Source organism: Arvicola amphibius, chromosome 4 (assembly GCF_903992535.2).
Source record: "Arvicola amphibius chromosome 4, mArvAmp1.2, whole genome shotgun sequence".
Taxonomy (NCBI): Eukaryota; Metazoa; Chordata; class Mammalia; order Rodentia; family Cricetidae; genus Arvicola; species Arvicola amphibius.
The window spans coordinates 2,031,811-2,051,382 of record NC_052050.1 but is presented as its reverse complement, the minus strand read 5'-3'; the positions used below and the strand labels follow the sequence as shown (position 1 = coordinate 2,051,382).

The 19,572-nt window shown below is 49.4% G+C and overlaps 1 protein-coding gene across 1 annotated transcript in view; it reads left to right on the top strand.

The window, feature by feature from the left end:
* Rptor (regulatory associated protein of MTOR complex 1) overlaps nt 1-19,572 on the top strand; it is a 294,241-nt gene that overhangs the window by 232,433 nt on the left and 42,236 nt on the right. Inside the window, 1 exon segment of the mRNA XM_038328288.2 lies at nt 17,951-18,025. Within this exon segment, the coding sequence (XP_038184216.1) occupies nt 17,951-18,025 (75 nt within the window).

Here is a 19,572-nt window from a genome sequence, read left to right as displayed (position 1 = left end):
ATCACCGCTATGCTGCAGCCACCCAGTTTTCTGGCATGTTTTGGAGGGAAGGATAATGCCTGCTCAGGCTGGACTCCGCTAAAAGCGCATCAGGAGTCTTCTCTCTGTAGTGGCCGCGGAACACTGCTGTGTGGCGCTCTCCTAGAGAGCCCAAGCACAGGGCAGAAGTCATCCAGCCCTTACGGTGGGTTTGGAGCTCAAAGATGGCTGCTTTTCAGAAAGACCCAAATTTTCTCTTCCCAGCACCCTGTTAAATAGCTCATAACCACCTGTAACTCCAGCTCCAATGGATCACATACACTCCTCTGGTGTCCCACATACGTATGACAATTGTATGTGTGCACACATACACAAATAATAAAAATCTTGAGGAAAAAAACTGTGGGCAGAAGAAAAGCAGGTGATCCTCTGAAGAACGATATAAAGAGTTATGTTCCCTTTGAATATATATTGCAGGGACCCCACAGGGACAGCTGGGTCAGGACAGGGAGTCCCCTTGTTCTCTGAGGCTGTTACTCCAAGAGTCGACATCTTCCAGAGTCTCTCCCTATGCCTTGTTATGCTACCTTTTTTAAAATATTTATTTATTTTATTTATTATTATGTATACAGTATTCTGCCTGCATGTCTGCCTGCAGGCCAGAAGAGGGCACCAGATCTCATTACAGATGGTTGTGAGCCACCATGTGGTCGCTGGGAATTGAACTCAGGACCTCTGGGAGAGCAGCCAGTGCTCTTAACCTCAGAGCCATCTCTCCAGCCCTTGTTATGCTACCTTTAACACTGTTGTCAAATGACCAGGCAGGTGACAAACCAGGAAATAAGACCTATAATGAGAAGAAAGTCAATCCGTGGAAATGTGTTCAAAGCTGTTGCAGATGTCAGGCCTGGCAGACAAGGACATAGGACAGAGGCGGGCATCGGTTCCACACATCAGAACAGTCACCAGGCAAAGGTCTGGAAATGAGAGCAGCAGCATGTGACACGGGAAACTCTGGGGTGGTCAGCGGTGGTTCAGTCTCACAGGAGAAAGCGGTGATGGGAAGGGAAAGTTCGTGGAGCCGTGCAGCAGCCGCAGGTTTCACTTGCCGTCTTTCATTTCCAGTGAAAACTGTAAACCACAGATCAGTCAGCTCGGCACACTCCCGTCTCGGGAAACGACCCCAGTGGCTGCAGCAGTACAGCCAGTAAGGAAGGGCAGCCGCTGGGCAAAGCCTGGGGCCATAGCTGGGGCCATAGCATACCTCGGGCCAAGGTGGGACGCTGGGAAAGCTGGCCCTGGGCGACGTCCTCTGAGCTGTGAAGGAAACTGGTGTCTGGAGGACAGAGGCCAGCGGAGGTGGAAAGGCGGAGAAGACCCCGGCCACCAGACTGCAGCACAGGGCAGGGGGAGGGGGTAAGGGGGAGCGCCACGGGACGGCTGGGGCTTCCTTCCCTTGACTTTGCGATCTCGTTCAGAGAGATAGTCGTCTGAGCATTCCTAACAGGTGTGTCCTGGAAATTACAGCTGCCTGGAACAGAACTCCTGGTAACTCCCACGGCTGGGAGAAGAGAGATTAGAGGAGCCCTCCTGCTTGGTTCTCACACTTTGAAGTGGTCTGTGTCACTTGCATGTGGAGTCGTAAAGGTGTTGAACTGGGCTTGCTCAGGGGTTGAGGCCCTGGCCTTGATTCCTAGCACTCCCAAAAGAAACATAACGTTCTGTAAATAACCTTTAAACACAGGGACTAAAGACAGCTGTCTTCTTAGGGTCACTGTTGCTGTGACGGAACACCATGACCAAAAGCAAGATGTGGGAGAGGGTCACTTGGCTTACCGCCTGCATCAGTGGAGGGGAGGCCAGGAACTCCAGCAGGGCAGGAGCCGACGCAGAGGCCATGGAGAGGTGCTGCCTGCTGACTTGCTCATCATGGCTTGCTCAGCTTGCTTTCTAAGGAGACCAGGACCATCAAATCAGGGATGGCCCTCCCGCATCAATCACTAATTAAGAAAAATGCCCTACAGGCTTGCCCACAGCTGATCTTATGGAAGCATTTCCATAACTGAGGTTCCCTCCTCTCAGATGACTTCAGCTTGTGTCAAGTTGACATAAAACTATCCAACACAACAGCCCAGGGAAGATAATAGGAGATCTTATGCACACATACATGATACCAAGAAAGTAAGGGAGGAGGTGAGCTGTGCTAGGTCAGTAGCTCAGGCTTGCGCAGGCCACACCGCACAGTTAAAGCAGAGGAGAAATGCGTGGCTAAATCTGACTGGATTCGGAACAGGACAGTGGTGAGGCTCATCTTCGCCTTCACACATATTTCTAAAACGGGGTAACTGCGGGAGAAACCTTCCCTTAATTTGGGCTGCAGTGTGATCTAGAGGAGCCCCAACAAAGAGAAGGGTGAGGAGACAGCAGCTGAGCTCTTTCCTTTCTTCAAACAGCCAGCCCTCCCCTCCACAGTGGGCTGCCCTCACAGCACAGCAGTAAGGAAGGTAACCAGTGCAGGAGGTTCCAGACTAGGTCAGAAGTAAGGAGAGCTGCGTGCTGCCCACAAGCGTAGATTTTCAATAGAAAGACACAAATAGGTTGGAAGTCACAGCTAGGAAAGGCTGTGCCAGGCTGCCGCGGAGCCACAGAAGGGCTGCTGGGCAGGGTCTAACACCAAAGCAGAGCCCATGGAGAGAACATACGGGGTAGGAGTGCAGCTCCCTATCAGAGCCAGAATTAGATTGGAAGCTTGAGTGTTGACTCGGTAGTGAACGGAATAAGTAGAAGAAAGGAATCAGGAAGTGGAGAAGATGGAGCTGTCTGCTGATCCCAGACTAGGGTGTGCCTTCTCGAGCGACAGGCCTCATCCCGGGCTGAGCACACTGTAGCCAGTTAGACATTAGATGACACAGTGTGCTCCTAGCTGCCGTGGGTGGCGCTCTGAATCAGTGTGTGTGTGTGTGTGTGTGTGTGTGTGTGTGTGTGCAAGCATGCAGAGGCCAGCCGTCAACTTCAGGTGTTTTTTTTCTGTCACTGCCATTGCTCACTAACCCGGAAGCTCATCAATTGGCTGTACTAGCTGTCCAGCAAGCCCCAGGATCCTCCTCACATAACACACCCCTGTGTGTTGTGTGCCGGGGTCACACATGCACAGTGGCACACCCAGATCCTCGTGTGAGTGCTGGGGCCTCAACCCGGTCCTCACGCCCATGTGGTAGCTAGCACTTCACTAAGCTGTCATCTCCAAATAAACATTAAAGTAGAAAATGTGTACAATAAATGTGTAATATATATTATAATATATATTGTAACACATTTGCCTAGTTTTATAAATATGTATAAATTAATATGATATACATGTAATTCTAGCAGTGTGAACCTTTGTTAAAATACGAAGTGTAATTTTAATAAGCTTCTCAAAGAAGAATGTTTTTTGCTTGTTTGTTTATTTTTGATGCTGACTCTTAAGAGGTAGCCTGGGGCTCACTACATAGCCCAGGCTGCCCTCAAAAGGAGGAAGTATTTAAAAATATTTTTTTAATTAAACAAAACTGAAGTCTTTGGAACACATCTAAGCAATGCTGGGGCTCCCTGGCTGCATACATTAGGAAAGAGGGAGCCTCAGGAAGAGGCAGGACAGTGAAAAAATGGCCAATTCCTGTGGAGAACCTATACTGCTGCTTTAAACACAGTGGTAAAATTGAGGAGTCTTTACCCAGACTGGGAAGGAGACACAGAAAGACAGCAGGTGATACCACTGATGGCTCTGAAAGGATGGGAGGTCAACGTTGACAGACAGACAGGCTTGTTCCTGACTGACCTGCCCGGAAGACTTCGGAAGGAGAAACAGATGATCTCAATAGCTTTATGTCTATTAGAGAGCACCACAAATCCAGATGGTTTCCATGGAGAACTCTTCCAAACATTAAGGAAGAGACATATGGGTAGCAGCACGCCCCTTTCTGTATCACTTCATGAGATCACAAACGAGGCAAACAACTGAAGACAACCGTAGACCTCATGACTATAGATACCAAAGTCCTGAGGAGAAAATTCAGAAGAACATCACTATGTAGACTGGGGATGCAGCTCAGATGCCAAAGTACTTGCCGTGAAAGCATGGAGACCTGAATTGATCCCCAGCCCCCACATAAAAGCTGAGTGCATCTGTAGCACTCAGCACAGAGAGGGGCAGAGAACCGGAGCTCTGTCCAATTAGTCTAGCCAGTTAGTGGGCTCCAGGCTGATGAGAAGCCATCTTTAAAAAAAAAAAAAAAAAAGAATCTCCAAGGAAGACACCTGATGCAGGCCAGCCTTCCACATCCACTGTCGTGCACACACACTGTCTATCTCTCTCCCCGCCCCTCTCCCCCTTCTTTCCTCCCTACCTTCCTCCTCCGATAGAAATCTTTTAGGGTTGTAAAGGTGTTTAAAAGCTGTGAAGGTGAGTTTTAATTGTCGACTTGACAATCTAAAATAGTGGTTCTCCGCCTGTGGCTCACAACCTGTATCCTGGGGTCACATCTGTATCCTGCATATCAGATATTTACATTATGACTCATAAGTAACAAAATTATAGTTATGAAGTAGCAGAAAAATGTTATGGTTGGGAGTCAACACAACATGAGGAACTGCTTTAAAGGTCAGAACATTAGGAAGACTGAGAACCACTGATCTAAAACCAACTGAGAAGTCTCAGTGAGGGAGTGTCTAAATCAGGTTGGCCTTTGGGCGTGTGTCTAAGGGGTGTCTAGATCAGGTTGGCCTTTGGGCGTGTGTGTAAGGGGGTGTCTAGATCAGGTTGGCCTGTGGGCATGTCTGTAAGGGGTGTCTAGACCAGGTTGGCCTGTGGGTGTGTCTGTAAGGGTGTCTTGCTTACATTGATTGATGTGGGACAGCACAGCCCACGTACAGAACCGTTCTCTGGGGTTGAGTCCTGTACTGTGTAAGAACGGAGACTGAGCTGAGTAGTAAGCATGCATGCGTTCGTTCTCTGTTCCCGATGGATGGTAACAGGACTGTCGCTTCAGTTCCCTCAGTGATGGGCCATAACCCGGGATTATAAACCAAACAGAATCCTCTCCTTGACTTGCTTTTGTCAGGGTGTTTGATCACAGCAGCGGGAATGCACTAAGACAGCAGTCAGAGTGAGTGACTGACCATATCGACCCAAGGAGACAGCCATGTATTCTGAATACTCAGGGAAACACACAGTAAATCATTTTTAAAAATGTTCACCTGGACTGTAGCAGCGCACACCTTTAATCCCAGCACTCTGGAGGCAGAGGCAGGTGGATCTGCAGAGTTCCAGGGCAGCCACAGCTATGGAGAGAAACCCTGTCTCAAATTTTTAAAAAAAAAAAAAAAAAAAAGTGAAATGAGAAAAACTAGTAATGGAGGGAGCCTTGACGGGCAGAACCCCATCTGCAGGAAATACACAGACACGGGGCCGGGCACCCACTCTCACGTCTTCATTGTTGCACTGGGAATTCTCCGCTGTGCAAAGCAAAAAGAGGAAAAGAGACCTCTGAGTGAACAGGGGAAGGTATTACTGTCTTTGTTCAAACAATGTGTGATAATCTGATTGAGTCTATTTTTTAATTTCTGCAGAACTTATAAGAATATTACTAAGTCTATTGGTTATAGGATTAATATACAAGAAAGTCAATTGATGCCTTAATATTATTAATCGACAGAAGTTGAAATTAAAATAAAGATGTCATAAATAGGAAATAACAGAGCCAAATTCTGACAAAAGATAATAAAAGATATATTCATCAAACACTACAAGTCCTAGTGACAAGGGATTAGGAAACACCTAAGTCAACAGAAGACAGTCCTTGTCTAAGACCCGTACTCCAAAATCTATATGGAAATGGGCAAAGGACCCACAATGACCAAAACAACCTTGAAATAGAACAACGCTTCTGTATTTCTATAAACAACTCAACTTCAAGACTTGCTCTAAATCCACAGTACTAAAAAGCTAGCCTGGCACCAAGGAGGCTGACAGTGGGGAGAATAGCCCTGCAGGTCCCCACGCAGAGGAGCGCACTGGTGCCCAACAGAGCTCCACAGGCTGGGGAGAGCAGGTCGTCTTCTCCACAGTCGCGCATTTGGGACAGCTGGACATTCATGTGCCGAAAAGTGAACCATAGTTTAAAATTACACCAAAATGGATCCTAGACCAAGTGTAAAACTCAATACAATAAAACTTGTAGAAGAATGCATAAGAAAAAACTTGTGACTACTGGTGAAACAGATTTCACACAAAATCACAAAGAAACTTCATGGATGGTCCTCAGAGAGACGGAAGTGTCTTCATTCTGCATTAACACGGACAGACAGGCCACGGGAGAGAGAAATAACTCCAGATTGTGGGTCTGCATGCAACAAAGCCTTTTTTATAAGGTCAGAGAACAGCTTGCAGGCATTAGGTGTTTGTTTTCTCTATCATGTTGGTTCCTGGGATCAAACTCAAGTTCTCAGGTTTGGCTCGAAGTGCCCATGTCCAGCAGCTCCACTCTGAGTTCTTGTTTATATCATGAATATTGTAGCTTTCCTGGAGACGGGGGGGGGGGGGGGGGGGGCACATGCTCGCCTTTTAGAACATGGCAGTTCTCGGTCTCTCGGGTACTGGATGGAGCTACAGGAGCAGGCCAGCCATCTAGCTCTAAATAGCTTTGTTTTGATAGTTTGATGTTGGAAGTAGTCTAAACAGGCATTCACGCTAGTCAGAGATTTAAAAAAGCACACACACACACACACATACACATGCTCACCCCAACATACCCATGCCTCTTGAAAGACACTGTTGATGGAGTTGTGCACTGTACGGTTCCGTGTCTTTAGAATGCAGAAGGCGTGTGCTTGTTGTAGTCAGGAAAGGCAGACCAGGGGCTGCTTGGGGGTGAGGGAGGGGAGGGATGGGATTTATAAGGGATGTGAGCCTGGAAGGGGCTAAATCCGGCCTTTGATGGTGGGTTTGGGTTCTGAGCCTTAGGTCTGCGCCATGTCTTTGCATCCTGTATCCCCACTGGTATAGCTAAAGATCTGGATTTCTTGTGCATCCTGTACCCCAGTGGTATAGCTAAAGCATACAGCAACCTGCATTGCTTCCTCCTCAATTTCCAAACAAACAAAGTGTGGGCTTGCTTCAGACACATGCTGCAAGACAACCTAACACTGCCCTGGGATTTACTCTAGACCAGAGGCTAGGACACACAGCTGAATATGATCATGGCACTGTTCCTGAGAAAATCACTGAGTTAGGAAGAAAATGGCCTTTTCACTAAGAATGTCTCTCACGGGGTTGCACGTGTATGGAGAAGCCAGAGGTCAATGCTGGGTTAAAGTTAGGCCAGAGTTCCCCACACTGTTACGTCATATACATTCTACTGTCCCCTCACCCCTTTCAGCTCCTTCCCTCCCAATCTTGTGGGTCCTTTCTTGTTTCCTGACACTCCAACAACCCTAAAAATCTGAAAACTCAGATCCACGTGTGAGAGAAGACATGCCTGCCTGGTTTTAATAAGTTCCCAAGTTGTTGTTATCATCTGTCTCTACTAATTAACAAGAATAGGGAGGGAGGCGGTTAATTAAGGACTGGTATAAGCTGGGTTCCAGCTAATTGAGGGTTTTTTCATAGACAGAATTAATGTGCAATTCAGGCAGACCTTCCAAATTATAGTTAATAAAGTTTTATTTATAGCACCACTGGGGAACATCAAGGGCATGATGTCAAGGAATGTGGGAAAACAATCTGAGTTGGTATTGATGGGATAATCCAAAGTGGGGCATACAAAGAGGTTTACTCTGTGCACACACTACCCACCCCTCAGGAAGGACTTCTATGGAAAAAGACAGGCAGGAAGGAGCGGGATTTTTCTTTGTTCAGCTCCTTGACCTTTGTGTCCTTTGCAGTCTCCAAACATGAGCTGCTTCCTCTAAGTCAGTCTGATGCGGTCGGCCTCACCACCCCCTCGTCAGGACATGAAGCTCAACTGAAAGAGTTTAGGCTCAGCTTTCTCCCTGTCAGTTGCTGCCTCGTCCCGAGTTCTGGCACCGTGGAGCATCCACACTGGTTCTGCTGTCCCACTGCAGAGCTGCCCTGGGAAGAATGCGCACATGCCCCTCCTGAGCCCACCCCTGTGTCCAGACCTGTGCTTCCTGTCTGTTAAACTTTGCTTTGAGGGATGGCTCTAGATTCATAGAAACCTGAGATGATAGTGGGTTCTGTCCCCTTAAGCCCCACCCCAGTCTCCTACCTGAGGGGCATCTAGAGGGCATTTGTCACAATGGGACCTGTGTAGAAGCCTGACCACCAAGTGCACCATGCAGGTACCCATCTCACATCAGGCTTCTCTGTGCAGACCCCATGTGGGGACTCCTCTTGTGGGGGGTTCAACTCCTCCACACCCTACCCCATCTGTCCATCAGCCTTCCTCACCTCTTGATGCCCAAGGCAGCATGAGGAGCGCCGCTCAGGTCTGCGCACCTGCGTGTCCTTCTCGGGACTCCCAGGCTTGGGTGCTCTTCTCGCGCATGCCTTACTGCTGGTGTTACCAGGTTTCTCCCTGCAGAGCCCCGACTCCCCAGCCCCTGCTTTGCTGTGCTATGGAGTAGTCTGTGATGGGCTGGGCTTTGCTGCAAACATCGTTTGTTTCTTTATCCACTTCCATTTTGTTTAGGATCTGAATGTGGGTATGGAGGGGTTGTTTGTTTTCATTATTTAGACTTTATTAGTCACTTTTCGCTGCTGTGACTGAGCACCAGGGCCAAGATGACTTAGGGACAAAGAGCTTATTCTAATGGGGGGGGGGTGTGGTGTGCGCAGAGAAAGCCAAAACAAGAGAGCACATCCTCAAGTGTAGGTGTGGATCAGAGACAATCACTGAAAGTGGGCAAGGCCATGCACTCCACACCACCTGTGCGACTCTGACACTCCCGGCGCAGCTATTCCGCATCACAGTTTGTGATGACCCCTGAGGTAGCCCCTGACCACATGGGGGCTCGTGATGTCATAACCACGCTGCAAAGGTACCTTCACATAGCCTTCTGTCTTACCAGTTACATAGCATAGTCATGCTGACTGGTTGCACACAGCAACGGTTCCTGCAAATGTGCGTCCCTAGTGCTTCCCTTCCCCCATTGGTTTCTGCAGACGACAACCTATGCTCAAGTCATAATCGACCCTCAAAGCAACGAAAGTGCATGAATATGAAGTGGTGGCAGGGAGAGAGGAGAGGACATTTGTTCAGTTTTTCCTGTGAGCATGGTCCTGGCTGTCCACCAGCTGTAACTGTTTAGGTTAGCGACAGCAAGGATGACATCTTGGCTCTGCCCAGTCTCAGCTAGAAGACGCCCAGAAGGCTTCTAGGAACATGGCTTTCTCATGGTGAAGGGAGATCAGAAAAACTCAGAAGTGTAACACTAAATCCACCCCCGAACACAGAGACTTACAGAAGAAGTCTGGTGGTTTGAATGAGGTCACCTGTCCTGTGAGTGTAGCCAAGAAGGTGGGAAGTACAAATGGCCAACCCCTCGCCATACTTTCTGTCAGTCACATAGAAAGGAGAGCTTCTCTGTGGAAGGCAGAGCCTGGGAGGTGCGGGTGCCCCTCCCCACAGGGGAGGCTGAGTAGCAGTGAAGTGGGGACTGGCAGCAGCCTGCCGGGGCTCTCCAGTGGGTGGGGGGTGAGATGGCTCAGTGGGCAAGAGTGCTTCCTGCCCAGCCTGCAGCCTGAGGCCACACAAAGGCAGAGTGAGAGAACCAGCTCTACAGGAGTGCCCTGGCACGTGTGCACACTCTCCTCGTCGTCATCGTCATCGTCAGTGGGCAGAAGGAGAGGGGTCTGTGTTCGAGGGCAACCTTGTCTACATAGCAGGTTTCAGGCCAGCCATAGCTGCATAGTGAGACTGTCTTAAAAGAAAAAAAGAAGAAAACTCTTGACCTCAGCAGCAGGTGGGGAAACCTCTGTAACACAGCTCTGTGGGACCTTTGGGGACAGTGTAAGGTCTACATAACAGAAGTCATTCAAGGTGTTGTAAGTTCTAGGGAGCAAGTGCATTCCAGCCCTAGTTCTTTGTGTGGTGGTATAAGTTTATGTCTAGGAAGCCCAAAGGGTCTGTTAAGACTAATAAAATAACTTAGTGAGGTAGAAGCCTTAATATGCAGAAGCCAAAGGAGCCAAAGGACCAGACAGGAAAGAGCAGCTATGTATGGTGGGGTCATAAATCCAAGAATAATCTAACCTGAGATGGGAAAAGCTGCCACAAACAGCACCTTAAAACATTCCTGAGAGATACAAAATCAACTTCAGCAAATAAAAACGTACCCTGCTCTCTTACAGAAGGATTCCATGTCATAAACACGTCAGTGTTCTCCTGGTTAATTTATAACTTTAATATAATCCCAGTCAAATTGCCAATGGGCTTTTTTTTTTTTTTTTTTTTGTAAGTAGACAAGCACACCCTCAGCTTCACGTGCAGAGATAAAGTAAGAAGAGGCAGGGAGTCCTGGGCAGGAAGATGAGTGATAGAGACCTTGTCCTCCCAGATACCACACTGATGAAGAATGGGTTGTACCAAGCTGCAGACAGACACTTGGACTGGAGCCTTGCAGAAGCCGACCCAGTGGATTCGGTGAATGATGGTGACAGCACCTCAGGTTTGCAGTCCTGTGCCTGCGATGATAGAAAAGCCAGGGGGCTGCAGTAGTTTGGATCTTGAGTGACTCCCAAAAGTACTGGGAAAGACCTGGAGTTAGTGGGAAGTAGCTGAGACCATAAGAGGTGGGGCTGGTGGGAGCTGTAGATCATGGCAGTGTGTCTTAAAAGGGCATAGTGGAGCCTCCGTCCTTCCCACCTCCTCCCTTTGTGTCATTGCTGCCATGAGGTTAGCAGCTTCTTCACCATATATTCCCCACCTAATGGACAGTCCCACCTCAGGCCCAAAGGCAGCCAGAGACCTAAACCATAATTTAGAATAAACTAACCTTCCTTCCTTCCTTCTTAAACAATATTTCTCTGTGTAGCCCTGGCTGTCCTGAAACCGATTCTGTAGATCAGGCTGGCCTTGAAAGCAGTGGTCCTCCTGCCTCTGCCACCAGAGTGCTGGGATTAAAGCCTTGTGCACCACACCTTTCCGTCTGTAAATTGAGTGTTTAAATATTGTATCACTGTGACAGAAAGCTGAGACAAGAGATTGATTTGCATACCTTGAACAATAGGATTCAAGTTAAAGAGATAGATACCTTCTTCACACAGAAAGAAGCCAAGCCTGTAGAAGCATGAGAAGAGAAGCAAGATTCAGTTTCAACCTGGGGTGACTGGACTTTTCAAACTACAATTCCAAATTTAGATGTCTTTGGAAGAAACTTACTTGAATACAAATAAATTTTAATAGAGAAACATTTAAAATATAAAGGGCTCCTAGTAACACACACGCACGCACGCACGCACACACGCACGCACACGCGTGCATGCATGCACCAACAGTTCCAAAGGCAAGTGGTCAAACTGAAAGTAGCAGTTCCCTGTCAGCTCGGTACAGGGGCTGAAGAGGTGGCTCAGTGGTTATGTTCTTACAGAGGCTCTGACACCCTCTTCTAACCTCAAGCACTGCACACACATGGTGTTCAGGCATGTATGAAGCATGACCCATACATAAGTCTTTTAAAAAGAAAAGTTGATGTAAATGGTTGTTGACAATGTGAGGTTGCTGTTTCTTCTGAGTGCACAGCAAGGCTGCCTGCACAGTGACCTTTTCTTTGCTCATCAAATGACCAGAGTTGAAGCAGCTCAGCATGCTGTGCCTCAGAAAGCGCCTAGTGCTCTAAACTGCAGAGCTAAGACCCTTTCCTTTGATCTGGCGGTCTGCCTTGGGATTCACTCTATAGCTCTGCAAGCCCACACAGGAAATGACTTACTATAAGTTCATTGTTTGTAGCTTTGTTTGACCAGAGGTGGCTCAGCTGGGAAGTCCAGGCATGCATAGGAGGCTGGTCACGATGCATGCAAGGGATATTGTCAGGGACTGCAAAAAGAGCAAGGAGCCCTCTATGAGGAAAGTAAGGGTGTGGGGTCAGATTATCATACTATAACCCTATAGGTACACATGAGACAACCTAAGGAAGGCGTCCCCTGGGGACCTCACTGTAGAAAAGCTAGGTCCGTGACTTTGCCACAGAAAAGGATTTCAGGAGGGCCCAGTGTGAAACAGCTGGGGCTTATTTAAAAAAATTTTAGTATCTATTTAAGCACCAGTTTAGTAGGAAGAAAAGCACTCAGGGAATTAATAAGACAAGAACCTGTTAGAGGGCTTCTCAGAGTCCTGGCTGTGTGTCTTAGCAGTAGCCAAGTTACAACCCAAAGTGTTGCTAAGAAGCCTCCTTGTCTCTGTTTTCATCTTTGAGAAGTGGGATGGTATCTAGAGTGCCTTGGATAGGTTGTAATCTGGCCAGATAAAACCATAGGTCACAAGGTTGCACAAGAGAGTTAAGGTGGAGCTTTTGTTGTAAGCAGGGGTTTCTTGTGAGGCTCCTAGCATACTGTGGGTTTCCAACTAGGAAGGCCGAAGTCCAAACAACGCTTAGCCGTCAGTCAGCAGGACCGATTGCCATGTTAACATTGCTACAGATGTCTCCACAGCAAATGCTGCGAACCAATCAGAGTTCTTGACTCCCTACTGGCAGAGGCTTCAGGGAGCACACCTTTCCCTTACAATGGTTACATGATTTTCCTTGCCTGTCCTGCATCGTGTAGCAATAAAAGTTTTATAAAGAAAAAAAGAAAAGCAAGACCCAGGCATCCTGGCATTGACCTTTTGGTTTAGGGAAATTAGCTGAGTATGTAAATTCATATTTGCTTATGTGTCTGTAACAAAAGCACATGTGAGAAACAGAAGACCACTGCACACATAGTGGCAGGGGAGCCTTCATTGGCTAAAATTTTGGTTTTTCAACCTTGATGGACTTTATCCTGGGGTGCAAATACAAAAGCGCGGAGAAAGGGGCGCAACACATGCCTTCCACATCCATGCTAGGCACAGCATCGTAGTCCCCCCTCCTTTTGAGGGTTACCTTACACACAGGTGCATCTAACAGTCCCACTAACAGGTTTTCAGTATGTAAGTAACCAGCCACATTTGGAAAGTGACAGGACACATCACTGGGCCTGTGGGAAGGCTGTGCTGAGCCTTCAGCTTGTGGGGACCGCGTAGCTCAGGCCTCCTGCATCCTGAAGAACAGTGAAATCCCACTGTGCTCCTGCGTCTCCAAGTTCTGTTGGTGCTGTGCCCAAGGTGTCTCCAGATTCCCTGCAGCTTCCTCGCGCTGTGCTAATCGCCCACCAAGGCCACTCTCCACAGCAGTTTTCTCTTGCTGGAAACGTCATCCCTTCCAAATGTCATATGCCTGCATCTCATCAAAAGGAAGAGACTGCATTGTGGGCTGAGTCACCTCCAGCATCCCTGCAGTTCTCTGTGGTCACACGGGAAGCACCGGGCCTTGCAGTCTCCCGTGGGTCCCCTGTGCTGCCCCACACCTCCCCTGTCAGACTTGCTAATGCTGTCTTGAGTCCACTTCTTACACTCTGCAGCCTTCTGCAGTAAGGAGAGCAAAGCCAGGTCTCCTGGAGAAGGGAACTCACTCGCGCAGCTGGTCCAGGACTTGCTCCCTCAGCAGTGCCCACTGCAGCTGCAGCTGTACAGTCTGACCAGCAGCTTCACCTTCCCTCTCTCCCACCTTCCTTTCCCCTGAGGTACAGACTTACAGGGTCGGAGTGGGCTGCATTTTGGCAGAGACAGTCCACCAAGAAAAGCTCATTTTCCTGCTTCCCCTTCTCCCCCTCCTTCTTACTCTAGCCTTAGTAAGTTACCACTGCTCCTCTTGTGGGGAAGGCACTGCTGAGCAGAGTCTGGGCTTCCAGAGTGCCCACATCCTCCACAGAAGTGTGAGTTGTCACTGACTCTCCTGCCCTTCTAGGCTGTAGCCTTGCTTTCTTTCCAACTCAGGGAGGCTGCTGGCCCAGGACTCATAAAGAGAAAAGAGGTTAAAGGATTTGCTCCTCTCCCTTAGCAAGTGGAGCTGCTGGGGGAGGGACGCCCTCCATGCAGTGGAAACCAATATACATGTGACGCCCGTGAGCGCTGGCAGGGAGAGCAGACGTGCGAAGAGCAGCCATTACTGCAGTGGCGTGACAAGCTTATCAAAACAGAAATCTTTTAATATATGCCTCATAATCGCCAGACTCCACTTTTGAAGGCTTATTAAAGTGATCCTTTCAGATCTCCTGACTTGGAGGCTCGCACTCAGAATTAGTAGGATATGAATTAATGACAGTTTATTACTCTCAGATGAGCTGAGCTTAAGGAGCTTCCTGTAAACGTGTGGGCTTTGATTTGACTTGTCAGAGCTCTGATGTGAAAACAAAGGAAGGTGTCTCTCCTCCCTGAACTGCGCCACCACCACCGCTGCTGCTGCTGCTGCTGCTGCTGCTGCTGCAGACACGGGCAGTCTCCTGGTCTGTATAAGGATGGCGGGTCCAGACTTCCAGCTTGTTTGTTAAAGGCCTCCGTTAGAGCTGGGACGTCTGTGCAGGGTGTGTGACTTGATGAGCCGCAGCTGGGGTCATAGCCTGCAGCTCAGCCAGGCCAGTGTCCGTCTGCCGGACTCACTCATGGCCATCATCACCACACCACCGGGAGGAATTCTCCTGCACCCCCGACAAGGGAGGGTCATGCGGCGTTCACACAGAGCACCCAGCAGAGCCCGTGTGCATGGGCCCCTGACTCTGAGAAGGGCTCAGGACCAGGGCTGCTCTGGAAAGTCAGGAGGGCCCTAAAGCAGCCCATGGCATCCTTGTTTTTATCCTCAGTTCATAAGCTCCAGTCTGGGTTCCTTTAGGGCCTCTGAGCCTAGAACAGCTTTTGGGAGTGGGTGAGAAGGTGGCCCATCACCCTGGGCACAGGTTCCAGGAGACCTGACCGTCTCTCTTCGTGTATACGAATGCCGTGTGCTTCATATCCCGGCCGTCCAGACCTGGATAACCACACAGAGACTGTATTAAGCATATTGCTGACTCACTCATATCTTAAATTAACCCATATCTATTATTCTATCACCACGTGTATCACCACGGGGCTGTGGCCTGCCGGTAAGGTTCCTAAGGTTCCGGCGTGTCCTTCTTTTGTGGCAGCTACGTGGTGGCAGCCACATGGGCATCCCTTTGACTCCACCTACTCTCTCTATATCTCTTCCAGCCTGGCTATATTCTGCCCTGCCATAGGCTGAAGCAGCTTTTTTATTAACCAATGGTACAAAAACATTCACAGCATACAGAGGGGCCTCCCACATCACCTCCGTGGATTACCCTACAATCCTGGGCCACACGACTCTGAACTATTTCATTTTGCGTCACCCAAGCACAGAATTCTAAGTAAGCTGGGCCTTACTGAGAGGATGCAGAGCCTGACCTAAAACCATTCCATCTCTTCTTTCTTACTGCTGGTGCCTCCCACAACATCCTCCTCAACTTCTGAATGTCTAAGTCCAGATCATGTCGTTTCCATGAAGAACCCGAACCCCCAAATCAACCAGCCTAGTGAGAACTAGGGTCAGCTTCAGAACCGAGGCCATGCCCTCCACAGTTCCCGTGGTGGCCACACCCATGCCATGAACTGCTAAGGCCTCGGCAGCCTTACTCACCTTGAGGGGCTTTTGCGCCACCAGTACCCATATGACATCAGCTCTGCTGGAGCTCCAGGCTTCTGTGTTTGCCTTCCCTAGCAGTTCTGCCTGCATCTGCATCTCCAGTGCAGCACCTTCCCATGGTGCACCCCTGCCCTCCCGTCCCCTTCAGTGCATTTTTTAAGTCTCTGGGAAGTCCCCATCCATCCTTCTGTCTGTGCTGCGCTTGGTCCCACCTCTGCCCCAACCAATATAGTCTGTATCTGTTGCTTTCTTTGCCGCTGTGATGAAATACAGGCCGCGAGCATACAGGAGGGAGGGGTTATTTGGGCTCAGGTTCAAAGGCACCGTCTGTGGTGGCGGGGTGGTCGTGGCAGCAGGAGCAGTCAGGAAGCAGAGAAAGGGGCAGAAAGTGCTGCTGTTGAGTTCACGTCCCTCTTATGTGACCCAGGACCCCAGTCCATGGAGTGGTCCCACATGCATTAGGGGAGCTCCAGGACCCCAGTACGTGGAGTGGCCCCACACGCATTAGGGGAGCCCCAGGACCCCAGTCCATGGTGGCCCCACAAGGGTCTTCCTACCTCAGTTGGCCCAACTGTGAACTCCCTTGAAGACCTGCCCAGAGGCTTGTACATATATAGCTGTAAGTCCTGTCAGGTTATCAGTATTAACAGTGTTGCTGACCGCTGACCTTGGACCTGTAATCTGGCTACACTGTCCTTTGCTCAGCTTCTGCTGGCTCTTCAGTGCCTCCTGTCACCTGGTCTCCTACCTCTTCTTACTCACATTCTAGGACTGTCCTTAGTTCCCCTTCTATTTCTCCTCCTTCCCCATCTTTCCCTTTCCCTTTCTCCTCCTTAATTCTGCTTGACTGCCCTCCAGGAAGCATCCCCCTCCTGCTTCCTGTGGCTTCTCAGGTGCTGGCAGCAGGTACCATTGTCTGCCCCAGCAGCAGGCCGCAGGGCTTGACTGACTGTGTCTCTAGAACAGAGCCATTGTGGAGGGGGAGGCTCGAGTGTGCAGCACGCGGTGACCACACAGATGGAATTGTGTTCGCAGGAAGGAGTAGCCGAGTTAGAAAAGACTGCATAACCGGTGGCTTCTTACGTTAGTCCTTGAGTCTTAGAGCTCTTTCTTTGCTTAGGATTGGGGGTCTCTAGGAGGCTCCATTAACGTATTGTATGGCATGAATCCAACAGAAACCCCAAAAGCTTCAGCAGGTTCCTGCACTACAAAAACGACTGCTGTCGAGTATCCTCATGTGGAAAGCAAGAGGAGGGGAACCTGAGATGAAGCAGAGAAACTTGAGAGGAAAAGTCTGAGACAGGAGAGGAAGAGGGCAGTCAGGAAGGAAAGAAGGCAGGCATGCCCTGACGGGAGGTGAACCTGAGAGGAAGGGGTCTGAGGCCAGGCAGGGGGAGTCTGAGACAAAGGATCTCAGCAAAACTAGAACCTAAAAGACCAAGAGCTCCAAGTGGGCGTCCATCTCTGTTACCTGCATGTGTTGCACACTCATCCATTCTTAAAATCAATTGTGCAAATGAGACACTCAAATACATAAAAATAGAAAAATAAAAACTGCCAAAATATCTTCATTTCTGCCAGGCTGGTGAACCTGGGCAGAAGCAGAAGTCTGGGGGAAAGGAGTCTGGACTGAACGCAGAGGGAGGAGGACAGGGTGCAGAGCACAGCCCTAAAGCAGCCACCAGCAGCCAGTACCAGGAGGTGCTTTTCAGGGTGGTGGTTTGCTTCCTTCTGAGAATCGTAGGAGTCCAGCCTTTTCCCCAAGGGCAACAACTGTGAAGGTCAAATTTGAACTAAACTAAAATCACCCCTCTTAGGCCCTCTCCATGACCCCCATAGTTCTCCAAGTTCCCCCAAGTTCCCAAAGCAAGTTGAACTCCTCCCTGGGTGTGACTGATGAGGATATGATTGATGACAGCCACTTACCACATGGCTGGTGACAGCGACTCACCACGCGCCTCAGCCTCACCATAGCAGTCAGGTTTTCCCTTTCCAAACTCAACGCCGCTCTCCTCCACCCGTGGACCTAGCTCGGTCGGGCGTGTTTGCATCAGAGACCGGCTCTGTGGTGGTCTTGTTTGGAGTCTTGTGACACAGGCACAACACAGTCAGAGCTTTTCCCGAGTGAAACTGAAGTTGCATGGAAAGGAACATAGTAATGTCTTCCCAGCGTGTTTGCACGCCCTGCTTCGTAAGACGCCATGACACATCCCGCCAGTCCTGTACTCACGGCCTCTCTTCTGTCTCCTTTTCCCTGCAGTCGTGCCAGGCTGACCTCGTGAAGGACAACGGTCACAAGTACTTCCTTTCCGTCTTGGCGGACCCATACATGCCAGTAAGGACTGAGCCATACTCCTCTCAGACAGCAGGGGTTGTCTCCGCTCACACACTGTGGGTTACAGTTCCTCTCTGAGGGCCAGGTAGAGAGGTGCTCTACACGGTTACACATGAATGGCCACTTAGTGCACACACTGCACACTGCTCCATTTCCTCCTGCCTGAAGTGAAAATGTGGTCTTCCTGCGACAGTTGGTCTCTGCCCAGTAGTGGCATCTCCATTACCTAGAGCCTGCATCCTGAATAGACGGACAGATGGATGAATACCTGTTATGTCTGTGATATGGTGCCTCAGATGCCCTGGAGGTCCCTTAATAGGACAAGATGCTGACATTGTTTTTCTGAAGGAAGGAAGAGATTGTTTGAAAGTTTGAATTTTATACATACTTTTTATTAAATTGTTTAAAAATAGATAGCTGGATAGGACATAAGTAGTTTTCTCGTGATATTTTACTATCAGTTTCTTTAGCCTCCCTCCAGCTGCTCAGCACAGCCATGTAGACAGAGCAGCCGTCCACAGTCTCTCCTTCATGCACTCTCTTCCCAGCGTGTCTGAATGCAGCGCCACATTTGCGCTCAGGTGCTGCTTCTGAGAGGAACTTTTGTGTCTGAATTCTTCCTCTGGCTGTTTTAACTGACCCCCAGCACAGAGCTGAGGACTTCAGGGAAGGGGAAGGACGCTGGGGATGGCTGGATAGGGCAGTTTCTTTACTCATGCCCATCAGCCACTTTGTTTTCTTCAGAAACAGCTTTCTGCTGCTTCAAGAAAACACTGCCTTTACCTGTCCTTAAATAAACAGGCAGATCTTGGGGAAGCACAGAGAAGAGCCCCTCCCCCGGGAGAAAACACTGGGGGTGATGACTCAGGGCAGGCACCACCAGGAGAGAAAAAGGCAAAGGCATGAAATGGGCGTGGGTGAGGGCCCTCCCCCCCCCCCCCCCGCTGTTGCTGACGTCATCCCAGAGTGCTGCAGGGGGAAGGAGGGCAGTGTCCGAACAGACTGGAGCTTGGAGACCTGAAGAAAGAAATGCACAGCGAGCCCTGGGACGATGGAGTAGAAATAAATTCACAGACACAGCACAGTCAAAGTAACGAGTACCAGGAGCATAAGGAAAACCCCCAAAGCCGCCAGAACCCAGAAAGGACAGACAGCAGCTGCAGTGATGGCAAAGGATTGCATGTGGCCCTTCCAGCAACTGCCGCACGGAGTTCCCTGCTGAGTTATACTGCTATGCAGAAGGGGAAGTACAGACACGTTATGACAAAGAATGACGGCTTTGCACTGCTAGCACCTGGAAGGTAGTGACCTGGTCTCTGTTACAGTGAACTCAGTAGACGTTGCCATAGGAAAAGCAGCAACAAGCAAGGGCAATGGCCAGAATGCTGGTGTTGCCAAGGTAACCATTAATTAGAAGGGCTAGAGGTAAGAAGGGATGTTGGGTTGAAGATACTCCAAGAGCCTGGCAGCAGTCCCAGAGGAATTCAGGATTAGACTCTCGATGTGTGTGTGGAAAAGGTGAGGCACCATGAAGAAGTCCTACGGGC